This window comes from Plectropomus leopardus, chromosome 10 (genome assembly GCF_008729295.1).
Source record: "Plectropomus leopardus isolate mb chromosome 10, YSFRI_Pleo_2.0, whole genome shotgun sequence".
NCBI classification, from domain to species: Eukaryota; Metazoa; Chordata; class Actinopteri; order Perciformes; family Serranidae; genus Plectropomus; species Plectropomus leopardus.
Genome location: NC_056472.1, coordinates 6,851,001 through 6,866,659, shown reverse-complemented (window position 1 = coordinate 6,866,659; position 15,659 = coordinate 6,851,001). Strand labels below are relative to the sequence as shown.

At 40.3% G+C, this 15,659-nt stretch overlaps 1 protein-coding gene across 1 annotated transcript in view; it reads left to right on the top strand.

Moving 5' to 3' along the window:
* The window catches only part of tmeff2a (transmembrane protein with EGF-like and two follistatin-like domains 2a), a 139,400-nt gene that overhangs the window by 118,276 nt on the left and 5,465 nt on the right, over positions 1-15,659 (top strand). The window contains exons 6-8 of the mRNA XM_042494882.1: positions 6,088-6,236; positions 10,364-10,411; positions 10,577-10,706. Of these exons, the coding sequence (XP_042350816.1) occupies positions 6,088-6,236; positions 10,364-10,411; positions 10,577-10,706 (327 nt within the window). The remainder of the gene's footprint in view (positions 1-6,087; positions 6,237-10,363; positions 10,412-10,576; positions 10,707-15,659) is intronic.

Sequence of the window (15,659 nt, the reverse complement as noted above, 5' to 3'; positions counted from 1 at the left end):
CCTCTCAGCAGAATGTGTGAAGGAATGATTTTGAGTGTGTGAGAGACGAAAACGAAAAACCGAGGTTCATCACAAAGCGCTTGCTGTCTGATGCATGTATATGACTGTTTGTGCATGCCTGTCTGTGGGTGTTTGAGTGTGTGTGCGAGTAGCATTAGGATGTGTTGACGCACTGCAGTCTGGTGGTATAGTGCCTATTGTGGAGAAAGTGAGAGGCCTCATTAAAAATGTATGAAGCCCAGACATCAGCCACCAACCAACAGCGGCCTCTTGGGACGGCCAAGACTCTAAAAGCTCTTCTGCGATGGGAGGTTGTGGGGTAGGGGGGGGGTTAATGTGGATGTATATATGCACATGTGTGCAGTGTTAAGCCTATATTCCTTATAAGTGGAAATTTCCTTTTAGCTCAGAAGCTCTTAGGATTGCTGCTTAGTTCCTCAAAATTCTTCCGCTGCCTCCTCTTTCATGCTAAAACTATTCTCATTTAGATACTTTTATGATAACGCAGACACTTTAATTGTGAGGCTAATCTTGTCTTGAGGGTGACTATTGCAAAATTAGAGTCTGTGTTTCATAATCTTTAAAGGTTAACTCAATCTACAAAAAAAATATCGCTTGCCTCTCATGGTATCTAGCTCTGCAGATAATGCTGGCTTTAACTGTGAGGTATTTGCACCCACTTTGATACAGTGGAAGAAGGGGTGTGTATTTGTCCGTCTTAGAGGATTTGAAACTAGTCTAGATACACTGTCCATGAGCCAATACAAAAGTAATAGCAGGTAGTAATAGGAGCAGAGGATATGGCCAAAATCATCTATCAGTGTACGTAATTTTATATCATGGTAACGGTTTATATCACAATATAATTAAAATTCAATCAAGGAAGGTTTAAAATACTGTTACCACCAAAGGCTTTTGGCATAGTGTCTTTAGAACCAAAAGGACCACCATACGAACATGTACCTAGACTCTAGATCTATGTAGCATTTCCACCACAAGCAGAACTCCTACATGTGGGCAGGGTTGTTGTCACTTGCTGCTGAGTACTTGTCACTTGTCACTTGTTTCCTTGTTACTGGTGATACCAGTAACAAGGAACATTTTTTCTTGTTTTGTTCGAAACATTTTTTCTCCGAGTATTAGATTCCACCTGAATTTCCATCTTACCTTAGTTGCCAGCAGTTGGCCCAGGGATTTCATTTTTTTCTCAGTCTGCAGCTGCTCCTAGAGGCTGCAAACATCTTCTCATTTAGAGTTATAGTTTACTAATGAATGAAGAACTTTTCACGGTAGAAACAGTGGTTAAAACCAAGCACAGCTCAGCCCTAAGCAAAGAGTGTTGATTTTCTACTGACCAGTCAATGGACTGCAGTGTTTTTTGCTCCACCTTGTAGTACCAGGTTCTGTTAGGTACCCCAACAGAAGGGTGTCCAAAAATGGGGATGGTTCCAAAGGTACTAAAGGTACCATCCATCACAATGGAAATGCAAAAAGTGCATACTGAACTGAACTGAACTGAACTAAACTGAACCTGCTGGTGGAAACACTCTAGATACAAACAAAAAACAATTGCCTTACATGGCATCACATCTTCATAGAACAGTTTGTATGATATCCCATGAATTAGTGCCTCAGAAATAACATTAACATAAAGTCATGTAATTAATGGAAACTTACAGAGATTAGGTTTAGGCATGTAAAATTACTGTGGTAAGGTTTGAAGTACCTTAAAATGACTCAAAGTTCATACAGTCCTGTGTCCTGTGTTTTGCCTTGGAAATAAACTAGGTCATGCACAAATTACTGGCTCATGATTAAGTTGGATATGTATAAATTTGGGTGCATTGCTTTTTGTAGGAAAACATACAAACAGTTTATGACAACAGCCGTAGCATGGACGATATCTGAGTTAAAAACTACACAGTAGAGCTAAAATTCTTTCAAAATAGAAGTTTTAAGGTTCTTGAGAATATTTATTTCAACTTTTACGGGTTTCTCTATTTAGGACTTCCCTCTCCTCCATCTTGTCCGATCAAATCACACTTCCTTGCGAGGTAGCTTGATTCCTGAGAGTCACGAGACCACATGAGAATCATACAAGAATACAGCCCTGATTTCCTTCATAGTCAGCCCCAAAACTAACCCATGGTAGAACCGTATTGCCAAATCTCTACTGGTAGACACATTTCGTCTTCTTCTTCTGACAGTATGTAACTTTATATCGCGATCATATATGACTCACAGGATGAAGTCTGAGTGTATGAGCCTGTCATCGGCTGCCTGTTTCAGATGGAATTCTCCTCCCCTTTCACTATCCCTATGTATCCCTAGCCAAGTCAGAATTTTTACTTTTTACTTTGTCAAAAAGTGTATATAGTTTTAATTATCTCTATCTAAAAGATTTATTTTCTTAATTCTAATATCTGAATGAGAAAAACCCCACAAAGTAATGTGTGCTGCCACACCATAACAATAGTAAACATGGGGAGTGATACACTGGAAACTTGGCTCCTTTTTGCTTAAATGCTGCCAAATGGGTATTGTTTACCTCCACCCATGTCAGCATCCTAAATTTAGCATTTTAAACAATGCTGTATGGGCACACGTCCTTGTAAGTAAAAGTCAGAATTTTTGCCTTCAAATACTGAAGTCCAGGGGGCCTGTGTTCTTTTACTGTCAACATGCACATTGCTGCTGGAAGGTGTTGCAAGATGTATATTGCTACTGATTGATTTTACAATACCACTGTGTGTTTGGCATACTGAAAATTCAATGTAAACACTGAAGGCAGTATTGTATACGGTAGAGTCAGGCATCTCTGTGAAGGATTTTTTTAACTTCAGTAAGAAGCTCAGCATATGTGAATACATAGCCAGCTAGCGAGAGACTTGACAGACACACACACATCAGACGCAGAGTGAGAGAGTGTTGAAAGGATTTTTTTTTTTGACAGCTGTATCAGTTTTTGCCAAGTGTCATGATGAGCTGAGTTGTGTCTTTGGTTGTGTATCAACGCAGCCATACCTCTGATGCTTGTCATTTCCACACCTCTAATTGAAAGCAAATGGAAATTCATTTGTGGTGGAATAAGTCCATTTTGAAAAATTCAACCGCTATATATCTTTCCACAGACAGTGTCCTCACTTTTCTCAGTCAGGATAATACACAGGACGTGCTGTCAACAGTTATTTTCAGGACTATTTTTTCATTTTCAAAGAAGCGAGGTCTTGAGGCGGCTATCTCAAAACCTCAGCAAATAAAATCCAAACTATGTGAATGGCTACAGACTGCACTGGAAAGTCAGGAAATATGTTTTATTTTTTTTGCAATATGGGTGAATTGACCCTTTAAATCACAGTGTCACAGTCTCATTGTGTAACCCTCTGCAGCGGCAGGTCATTCAGAGCTACGCCGGCTCACCTTCAGTGTCATGTGGGATTTTGGATACAACTGTGTCTTCTCTGAGGCATAACGAAGCCTTTCTTCACATCACTCTTACTTTGCTGATCCATCATTACAACAGTAGCTGAGCACTGCCACGCTTTACTGCACGGCGTTTCAATCAACATCAATGTCAGTGGTACGAATCATCGTGGCTGATTGAGAAGGTGTCTGCGTGTGCATGTGTGGGCACCCACGTGGGTGCATATGCAAATGCAGCTGTAAGACAGCTGAATGCCTGTGCTTTACTGAGAGCTTGCCACCAGGGGAAAATGAAAAGACCAGGAGAATAATGACAGATTTATAATTACAGAATCTAACGTTCAGCGCTACTCAGCAGCAACTGTCTGGGGAAGGCAATCTGGGTGTAATTTCTGCTGATCAGGCCTGCCACACATTTAAGGGTCACACTACACATGTGCCAAAGTACCCACACACACACACACTCATGCACATGCACACAGGTGTTTGTGCTGACTCCCTCTCTATCTGTAATATGTGCAGATGCTGCACACGCAGAGGAGCCCACGCAGACTCACGCACACAGTGACAAACACAGAATGTCTCACACTTAAATTTCACCGAAAATTGTGGTGCGACAGCAAATTGCCCGGTTAATTTGAGAGAGCTAAAAGCATCAAGTAAGCGCCTGAGTCACAGAGAAATGGATGCATTAGTGTCTGCCACAAAAACACACCAGAAACATCAGGTTTATGTGAGGAAGTAACTGATTCAATATATCACAAAGAAAAAAAAGTATATGGGTTGAAGCAGCTATTTGCCAAATACAAAAACTAACCCACTTTTAATTAGACTTTTAGTCAGTAGTGTAGAAAAGCTTTTCCGAACTTTCAAATCAAACAACTTGCACTTAAAGTAATCATCAGTTGCAAACAGTAAATGCATTCAATTACTGATCATAACTTGCTCAACACAATCACTAGATTAAATGTTGGCGTTATGTGTTTCTGCAAACCACGGATATGTTTTATTCGCAGGTTATTATTATGTTTGGAGATTAAAAAGCAGATGGAAGCACACTGTATTGTCGCTACAATACACCTATGTTGGGAATGAAAAAATGAATGTTTAGAACCTAATAGGATGAAAGAAACAGTGATGGGTGGCTTCAAAACACCCACGTTTGGAGCTTAAAAAGTTGATGGTAGCACACTGACATGTTGCTACGAAATACCTACGTTTGGGGCCTAGAAATCAGCTGGAAAAACAGACCAGTCGCTTCAAAACATCCATGTTTAGTGCCTAAAAAGCCAGTGGACACAGATGGGTAACTACAAAACGCCCACCTTTGGTGGTTTTCTGACTTAAGAGCTGCTGGAAAAAAACAGAGCAGTTGCTACATAACACCCATATTTGTAGTGTAAAAGATATAAAATAACACAGATGGGTCACGACAGGAAACACAAGTTTTCTGACTTAAGAGCTGCTGGGAAAAAAACAGACCAGTTAAAGGAAGGAAACACAGTGGTGGGTTGCTTTAAAACGCCCATGTTTGGAGCCTAAAAAGCGAATGGAAACCTACCAAAAAGTTGCTACAAAACACCTACATTTACAGCCTAAAAATCTGATGGAAACAGCAATGTTTTGCTGAAAACAACAAGTTTTGTTGTTTGTTGAACAGTGGTCTCGGTGGTCTTCAGCTTGGCAGCCATCTCACCTGGGTGTCTTGCTATCCACCATCCCCTCCACACCTCCTACATGTTACATCACTTTAGAAACTTTGATATGATATTTTGAACTTTGCAAATGAAATATATACGTGGTTTCCAGAATGCTCAATGCCAACATTTTCTCTTGGCAACTGGTCCGACTTGCTTGTGGAAGCATCAGAGAATTTCTGTTTGAAGGCAATGTAGGCCACACATTACAGCTCAGCTGTGACAATAATACCCCAAACATGCCTGTGGCCTTGGAGCCAATGTTCCGCAGTCGTCCGCATCTACATCGAGATCTTTTTTTTAGAATTTCTCAGCCGAGCAGGTTTTGTTGAAGGACATTTAAAAAGACATGGTGTAATACCAGGAACAAGCTGTTCTGCAATCTTCTTTGACTTTTTTTTTCACCAAGCTGTCTCAGTGAGCACTATGATAGTATTAGCTCATGCATTATTATTTTCCATTTAGGCTATTTTCAATGTTATCTAAAATAAATTACATATCTGAAAGCTTTAGTATGGTGAATGGTGGCCATTTTTTTTCTGCAACACAAAAATGTACAGCTCTGTTATCTACATTTCTTTCATTATTAATTGCTTCCTGCCATTGTAAGAATACATCATTTGTCAATCAAGCCCTCTGTGCTGCCTGTCTCTTTTTTTGCAAAGTTAAATCCATTTGCCATTGTGTCAGATTGAATGTGCCGAAACCCAGTTTGAACAGGATTACTATGCATGGTCCAACGTCCTGACAGAGTGCAAGCTGTACTGTGTTTTTTTCTGTCTCGTTTTTAATCCCTGAACGAATTTCAGTCTGTGTCCCTCGCAGTCACACACGCACAAGTCTCCCGGAATAAAGATGCTCTCGTTTTTCATTAATACTGCAGATCTCATTTATTTTAGATGTCGACAGAGATATTAAATAAAATGCCAGGATGTTTACAACTCTAATGCGATCTCTTGCTCTGCAGGTGTGTTTGCAACATCGACTGTTCCCACATCAGCTTCAACCCGGTGTGTGCCTCAGACGGTCGCTCCTATGACAACCCCTGCCAGGTGAAGGAGGCATCCTGTCAGAAGCAAGAACGCATCGAGGTCAAGTACCTGGGCCACTGCCAAGGTCAGACCCACGAAAACACACACGGGCGCACACACTCTCACTCACGACAACACCTTCACACACACAGCAGAAGCCGTCAATCTGACTGCCTAGGCAGGTGTTCACTTCAGGTTGAAGTGAGGCCGCCGAGGCAAATGAGGCAGCATGCAGAGCTAAATGCAGACAGCGTGTTTCTGTATCTCCCTCCAGCTGCAGCAGCATTTCAGTATTACAGATATTTTCGCTCAATCATATTTTGGAATAGTGCGCAAAGATAATCCCCAAATCCCACATAGCCTTCTCTGCCATGTATATTGATAATTTTACTGAATGGTAATCCCCCCCATTTTTAGTGTAGTATCTTTTATTTGGGTGCAGTATTTGTTTGTAACGGTTCCAGGGATAAAGTTATTTTATTAATCTCTATGTGGTTAAATCCCTAAACTGAGTCATATTGCTAATCCATGTGAGAGAAGACAAAGGCACATAAGAATTAGTCTTTTGAATATGGTATGTTTTTTTTTTTATTTGAGGTATGATCTACTAACATCTTAATTTCTCCTTATTTTTACTCATATTGCTTAACCCTTTAAAATCTGGATCGGTATCAGTTTTCTGTGCTGTGTTAGGTGCCTTTCACGATCTGTTTGACCCTTTGAAAACTGATGAAAATTGGTTTGATTTCTTTCGAAAACATGGGGGGGGGGGTGTCTAGAAAAATATATTTATGATTACAATAATTTAAATTATGTTATAGAAAAAATAAATGTAGTTAAATCTATAAAATAAATACATATTTTTACTTTCAGAATTTTCTTTTTTCTTCCTTTATTGCTTACTTTCAGGTAATCTTATGTAACTTTTTCACTTCTCTACTTTTTTTTGCCAATTTTTTGGCCATATCTTGTTAAATTGCTTGTCGCCTTCTCCCTGTGTATTTGAAAGAAATAAAATCAATTTACTCAGGTGTCAGAAGGGTTAATGCAACAACATTTGGCTGCCATCATGTGAAAAAAGAAGGGCAGAGACAGAGATCCAGGGAGGTGCTCACATCTCAATTGTTAGTGGCTTTTATTGTGTAGGGGTTACATTTGCACACATTTGATTGGCTCTGCATCCACCCGGGACCAACAGGACAATTGATCGAGATGTGAGAACCAAGATGTAGGCTTTGAGAAGTAATGGGGGGTAAAGCAATCAGGGCTAACCAGCTCTAGAACACAAATAGAAATCTGTATTCCCCCACGTTACACCCTTTGGGTCGGACCATCCCGATCGATCTGATCACAGCTCCATGTGCTCTGTTTCAATCAGGAGAAGAAGAGAGAGAAACAAATGTCAAGAAAGTGAGGGATTGAGACCTGTGGAGAAGTAGACAACATGTCGGTGGCACCTTGATATGTAGATTGCTGGATTACAGTGTTTCCCCATGTGTCACAGGGATGGGAATTGATAAGATTTTATTGATACCAATGCCGGTATTGATTCAGCTAATTGGTATGTTTCTTTATTGAATCTCCCACTGATTTCTGATCAGTTTTCTGTGTTAAATAAAAGGAAGGGCTACATAGGTTTTTGGTGTCAACACAACTATTTGGAACTCGGGCACTGCAGTGTAGGTCCCCGGTACGACCCACTGGACTCTACAGTTGACGCAAACATTCTTCTTCTGCAGGGATTTATGCTGCACACGTGATGTCAGAGGGTCATAGTACCCAAGTCAGAAAGTTGTTTTTCAGACTTTATTGTGTTTATGTGCTCTGAAGTTCATAATGTGGGAACAGCATGGAAGCTATCAAGAAGATGGGTTGCATTTTAATGCTAAGAGTGTTTAAACAAGAGGTTGATAGCCGTTTCTATACATTAATTAATGAAAAAGTTTCTTTCCATTGACCAAACATTGACCTTTGCCTGCCATGTTATGCATTTATGGAGTCAAGTTGACAACTCGTGTTTATTATTTATTATTTATTATTATTATCTCCAAATTGCAGAGTTGTTTTTACAACATGAGAGGCTGTTCATGTGAATTTTGCCAATTATTCAGACATCACATGAACGCAGCATTAAAAATGGCTTTGAAAGCTTTTTGGGGCCGCACAGAAGTACCTACCGCGAGGGAGGGACTCGTTTAGCCCCTGTAAAAGTTCTCGAAAATTGTCCTACACGGATGGTTCCTGTGGAGGAGAAATACCAATTGACAAGACCCCCTAAAACTCCCCCCAAGTTCCAGCAGTGGAAACAGGGCCTATAGACGGGGCAGGGTTTATGACTTATACTACGGTCGGCCACTAGGGGGCAATAATGATGTTTTGGCTTCACTTTTTTAGTTTTGGAAAGCTGTGATGATCTTTGTTTTGCAGTCTATGACCTGAACTCAGTGTAGCAAAAGTCTGTCTTGTACAGCATTCGTTTCCAAATAGGTTTTCTTAGTCAAAGAAAAAGATCAGAGCCTGCTGGTGTGGCTCTAACGTTATCATAACAATAACAGACATGCTGCTCGGTGGGGAAGCAGTGGCATTCGTGTGTAGACTATTGATAACATTAAATACATTGCATGGCATGACTGGAATTTAAGCTCATGTTGTGTAGAAAGATGTTTCAGCATACTGCTTGCATTTCAAGACTTACTTATATTACTCATTATAATAACTGTATAGATATTGCAAGCAGCATTGTCATCATCTGTCTTCTGGAAATGAAGCCACACTTTTGGCTGTCTCTTCCTCTCCAACATGACTTCCTCCTGTTTGCAAGTGTCCAGCAGCATAGACACATTAATTTGATGCAACTGTTTTGCAAACTGTTTCGCAATCTTCCAGGAAAACATGATGGCATCTATAAAAGGAAACCATAAGGTTAGAGGCATATTATTCCAAAAGATCCGTTTTGGAACCGGTTTTCATCCGGTTTTCATCTGGAACCAGCTCGGGATCCCCATCCTTACTTATTATATTATATTATTATATATATATATATATGTATATATATATATATATATATAACATGAAACCACACACAAGCTTTGCAGCGTTGTTTCAGCATTACTTCCTTCTATAATTAGATTATCAGAATATTATTCCGAAACAGTTCATTTTTAGAGGAGACATTTGGGTGTCTACCTTGAAACTGTGCTGACTGTATAGATCTTCTGTGCTGCCGTGAGGAATATGTGTGTGAAGCTTGTGTGTTTCGCTGACATGGATGTAAACTGTAATTGCAGTGTAACTGGTGGTAGAAATTCCAGTTTTATTTTCCTGGAGATAGTCCTGCGTCCCACAGTAGCTCATAGTAAAAGAAAAAAAGCTCTGATGAGTCTAATTTTTGTTTTTCATTTATGCTCTTGCAGCACCAGATGCTCATAAAATGAAGTGTTATATCATTAAGACCTCAAGTTGTCATCAGTGTGTGGAGCTGCAGCAGGAAAAACTTAAATCAGGAAGGCAGAAAAAAAACAGAAGGTTTTTTGTAGCTGTAGTCTTGTTTAGATTGTAGTGTTTCCCTTCTGAGCAGTCTTAATATTCATTTAGTCTTATATTTGATTTTTCTTAAGTGGATGTCATATAAACGGGCTCTAGGTTCTGATCTAACAGAAACGCTGCTTTGTTTCTTTTCTTTTCTTCTTCCTCTGTGGTTCCGCGAGCCAATGAAAAAGAGAAATAAATAAGAGAAATCAAAAATTATTGCATCATAAACCTGGGAAATACTTTCACAGACTCCGTTCGAGGGAATAAATTCACGGACCACTGGAAGAAATCAATTGCAATAAAATGATAATGATTGGAGGGAGATTTTGTCTAGCCATTGTGAAAAGGGGAATTCAATGCAGCGTCAATAAGGTGAGCCAAAAGTGCATTATTCCCTCTGATCTTTTCTACGCGGCTCTGCTCCATTCTACCTTTTGTTCAGTATAATACCAAAGGGGAGATGGCTTCTCACTTCTGAAGAGAATAGTTCACATTAATACGTATTAACTCGACAGGTGCACACACCAAATGAAGCCTTTGTGGAGATGATAATACACATTCAGCTCTCTCCACCTGCACTGGCACCAGATTGAACACATGACCCTTAATGGAGATGGCTGGAGGTGTAGGAGAGGTGCTGGTGACCTGAGATCACTTCAAATGTGCTTCTGGTCTTTTTAGGTGACATCAAAGGTGGAGATGGACACTTTGCACGGACCGACCTCACGGGTGAGTGCATGCATTAGTTTTGACTCTATTCTGCTTTCAAGACATCCATTTGTACTTTTTTTTATACCTTTTATTAATAATTTCTTTGTATCTTACTGAAATCTGTTTCATCCCAGTACAAAAAGTGTACAATGGTTGTGTCTGTGTGCGTTTGTGTTTGCACAGTAGAGGAAAAAGAGGATCCGCGAAACGAGCTGGCCCGCGGCCTGTACATCCCCTGTCCAGATCACTACAAAAACTACTGCGTCCACGGAGAGTGTCAGTTCCCCAGCATCCAGGCACAGCCCTCCTGCAGGTACACACAAACACACACAGACACGTTGGACTCTTAAGGTTGACAGTGACAGAGGTGACAAGAAAAGAGGAAAGAAAGGGAGGGTATGACATAAAACAAAAATCGACTAAGGACATCACAATTATAGCATATAGTTTGTATCTTAACCACCAGGAAACCCATAAAAATCTATATCAATTTAAGTGTGTTCTATATTTAGAATATTTTCATCGCCGTACCTTGCCACACAGCAGTTTCCAACGGGGAACTGAAGCCATTATCTATGCTCTCGTCAAATCCATCAGTCTCCTTTGACAAAAATAGTAACTTTACCTTGCAGAACACAGGAGCTGCAGGTCTAACGCTACCTCGATCAATGGAAATACTCAACATTTTCTCATACAATTGTTTGTATGATAGCCTGCAAATTAGCGCCCCACGAATGACGTTACGTTAACACAGTGATGTATATGATGTAAAGTTACTGTTACTGTAGTTAGGTTTGAGAAAAGAAACATTGTGACAATGTAGCTTAAAATGACTTCAGTGAAAGTTCACACATTTCTGAACACCGTTCTGTTTTGTGATGGATCAACGTCCCAACCTGCCTTCTAAATGAACCTCATGGAACCACTTCCTTCTTTACTTCCACCTGCGCATTTGTCACGTGATCGCAGCCTTCCAAAATGCACTGGTTATGCACCAATTACTGGCTCATGATTACATGGAGTATCAACAAATTTTGGTGCATTACTTTTCTTAGTAAACCATATAAACATTGCATGAGAACAGCCTGAAATAATCTCAATATAGTGTACACTTAAACTATATTTAAACTATTTTTTTAGTTGGGCCTTGTTTTTGGTGGCAAAACACATTTTGCTGCAGCACATTATTTCTCTGCTTATATTTATGCCTGCATTTGAGCTGGGACCTATCAACCGACATCCACTCTATGTAATACACTGACACAGCATAAGTACCTCATGCAACCCCACTTATTAAGATCCAAACTACCCCTTTAACAGTTAATGCAACAATATTTGAGGACAGGTTTAAAAAATTCCTACTGGAGAGTTAGGAAACACTATTTTCTAAATATGGTGTCATTTGAGCCTAATTCATTGAGCTGGGACTATTGATTATTAATTCATAATGAGCTGAATGGCTTTTTAATATCTAGCAATCAATAAGATTATATATGTAGTAGCTAATTATGGGCTACAGTGCATGAACTCTTATGTAGCAATCAATTGAAGTATATCCTTCTCAGCTATTATTGGCCTCAGTGCTTTACATTGTAACAGAGTTTACTGTGGCTATAAACAAATCCAAGCAAGAGGACTCAGTGCGGCTCTAACTTTCAACCACAAATTTGGTAATGTTTTCCCTCCCTAATCTGTGAACACAGAAAGAAAGTGTGTCATGTTAGACGGCTAGTCAGAGTAAATTTAGCAACTTAAGGCAAATGCTGGAGCCCATTTATTTTCATCAGGCTTGTTTATCTTGTATGAATACGAGCCAGTGTGCTGAGAGGGGGAGGTTTTTGGGTAATCTGGCTGTTGACCAGTCAAATATGCTGCACTGCTTCTAATTAATTCCATGTTGGATTTCACACTGCTAAATGAAGATGTTGGTGTTTCCCTCCCACATTATGATGTTGTTTCACAAGTCTCATGTAGAATTGGTGACAGTTTCATCCTGAGAAACCACACTTTGTCGCACCATCGTCTGGCTGCCAATGCTAATGCTTGGCTGTAAATACACCACCACGCAGCTGTCACCATCACTGATGACTGACACTTCGAACGTGTCACCAGCGAGTTCCCAAAGGCTATGAGATATTAAATTAATTTTTACAGAAGCAAAAAAAAGTAACAATAAAAAATGTGCAAGTGATTGACATCAGTACAGCTAATAATCTTGTACTAATACAGTTTTTAGTGTCTGTCCCCAATGAGGACCAAACTGTTAACACTAACCTCAAAGCTGTTCTACTGTAATCACTGATTACTTTTTAACATCTTTCAGCTCATTGTTTTGGTTTTACCGCCCGCAACTTTACTGTTTACTTTGACCCTCACTGCTCTCATCAGTGTGGCTTTCAGTTAAAAAGCTCTGATAAACCCACTGCTTAGCAACAAACAGCAGACTGACAAAGTCAGCAGCTAAAGAGGCATAGAATTCCTTCAGGAGTTGGTGGAGACCAAAAACAGAGCTAAAAGTGAGTACACTTTAGATTTACATTCATCAGGTGGCCAAAAACATAAAGGTTTCCGCTGGATGTATAAATAAGTTTGCTAGCACATAGCCATAGCAACTTAATAGAGTGATAATGTTTCAGTGTCACCAAAAAAAATGTGTTAACACAGGTTTAACATTAGCACTACATGCCTTATCTTACTCGAAACCATGACTTACACCCTGGCCACACCGCCCACCTCTGCCTTCACATGACGGCTACCTCGCTGAACTCCTGTGGTTCACACGCGTGGGGTCTACACAGACAGCATTGCTGCTGCGCTGCTACCTCCCATGCCAGTCTTTCTGACATGTTTGTCTCACATACGAAACAAACTTGAAGCCTTGTGTTAACCTTTTGGAACCTGAGTAAATTAGTTTTATCTCACTCAAAAATGTTGGAAGAAGGCAATGAGCAACAAAGGAAAAAATTACCCAAAAACTAGCAAAAAACAATCGTGAAAAGTACAAGAAAATTACCTGAAAATTGGTAAAATAAGTAAATATAATATAAATTAAATAATAATAAAAATGTCAAAACAAAATTAAAAAAAAGAACAACAAAAACAAAGAAATTACCTGGAAATTTTAAATATAATTAAGATAATTATAAATCTAGTTTTTGCCTAGCTTTTTCCCTACACATTTTCCCCCTAGCTTTTTAAAAATTATTTTCGTAATTCAGCAATTTCTTGCAATTTCTTGCAATTTGAGGAACATTTCTTACCAAATTGCTTAGTGCCTTTTTTCCCATGTTTTAGAAAAGAAATCACACCAATTTTCACAGCGTTCAGAGGTTAAAAGGCATGTGCTTTCAGATGATAACAAGAAAAGATGTCGCTCCAGGTTTCAAAGGGTTAACATATGAAGGGATTCTGTTCACAGAAAGGCTAGAGGGCTTTTAATATGAAACTGAGAAAGTGTTGGGTTTTTTAAGCATTAAACATTTCTTAGTATTCATATATTTTTTATGTCAGTGAGATATTCTACAGATAGAGACATTGGCACTGAAGTGAGTGGTGTAAAGTTGCTGGTACAGTGTTAATATGATCAATAGATCATTTTCACTGTCTGGAACCACACCCGTCATGTGGAAAAAACAGGCAACACGCTGACTCTGTAGATGAGCTTCAGGTGAGCCACGCTGATCGCGCAGACAGTGCAGCCTCTCTATCCTGTTAACACGGCCGCCGCAATGAAAAGCAAGAGGCTCTGTGACGAAACACGCTGCTCACACAGACAGCGTGGCCCGTACACTGAACCCAGGCCTACCTCAAGACTCAACCTTAAACCACCCACTGAGGGGATGATAAGGATTTTATTACAGCTATAGTTTTTGTTGGCTTTTCCATCATTTCAGTTATGTTAACTTTGTATTCACCAACTGAGCTCACATTACTCCCGAGAGGTTTGAAGCTCAGTTTTTAAGAAAGGTTCTCAACAAAACTGTTTAGCTAAACCAAAAGTTCAGTCAGAACTCGTCTGCGATAAGCCTCTGCAGAGGAGGACTGTGTTGCACAGTTTAGCCTGTAAATCAGCCTGTGACTGTGATGGAGGCTCACCTAGAAGAGAAACAAAGCAACAAAAACAACCAGAGAAAACGTTCCTAAGTTTGGCCAACCAGGGGCTTTGTTTCTTGCCCCGGCCTTTTTTTCTTTTAGTGATTCCTAGATCTCAGCAGTGAATTTAATAAAATGGTCAGATCAATGCAAACAAAGTAAAAACAAATATACGATCTATGAATTGGATATATCCTGTAAAGACAAAAAGGGCAGCAAAATGTCCTCACTTTGATGGATTTGGTCTTTTTTTTGACCCTGTAAGTATAGAAATAAAAAATAATTAACAAATGCAACAGATGCAGACACACTTCACACACATCCACACAACACACTTGAACACAGGCAGCGCTGACGTGTATTTAGGGCTGATATTAAAACCCACCCACCCAGTCACACACACACACGTACACACAGCGGGCGCATGTGTGCCGCTCAGGTCTGCCATCTCTTCCAGGCTGATAGTGTGGCAGCCAGGGGGTCTTGGTATCTCTCGCTCCCTCTATCTCTCTCCTTTCTCTCTAACCTCACTCGTCCCAGTTCACCCAACCAGACATTCTTCATGCATACAGAGCAGCGCCGCGCAGAGCCAGTGTCAAAGATCTCTGCTGCCCCCTACTGGCTGCTCAAATTACAGGATGTGTACTAATGAGAGGGGAAGCGCAGTGGTGTGTGTGGGAGTGGTGCATGTCTCCGTGTGTGTGTGTGTGTGTGTGTAAACAGAGTACAAACCCCAAACAGAACAAGGTTGCAATGTTCATCGTACACGCTGTCAGGTCAAAGGGATGGAGAATGTGAAGGAGACTCTCTCTGTGTGCGTGTGTGCGTTTGTGCGCGTGTGTGTGTGTGTGTGTGTGTGTGTGTGTGTGTGTGTGTGTGTGTGTGTGTGTGTGTGTGCGTGCATGTGCCTGTTGGTACCAAAACAAGGGTATGCAGGTGTTTGTGGGTAACAACCTCCCCAGAGACAGAAAAAGCAGGTAAAGAAGAGGAGATGGAGAGAGAACGAGAGATTAAAAGGGGGACCATTTTAGCTTCTCTCTGAGGACAAGGATCATCTCCATTAGTCTCCCTCTCTCTCTCTCTCTCTCTCTCTCTCTCTCTCTCTCTCTCTCTCTCTCTCTCTCTCTCTGTCTGGCTCTCAGACTGTGTCCTCACTAAACTGGCCACATTGGAA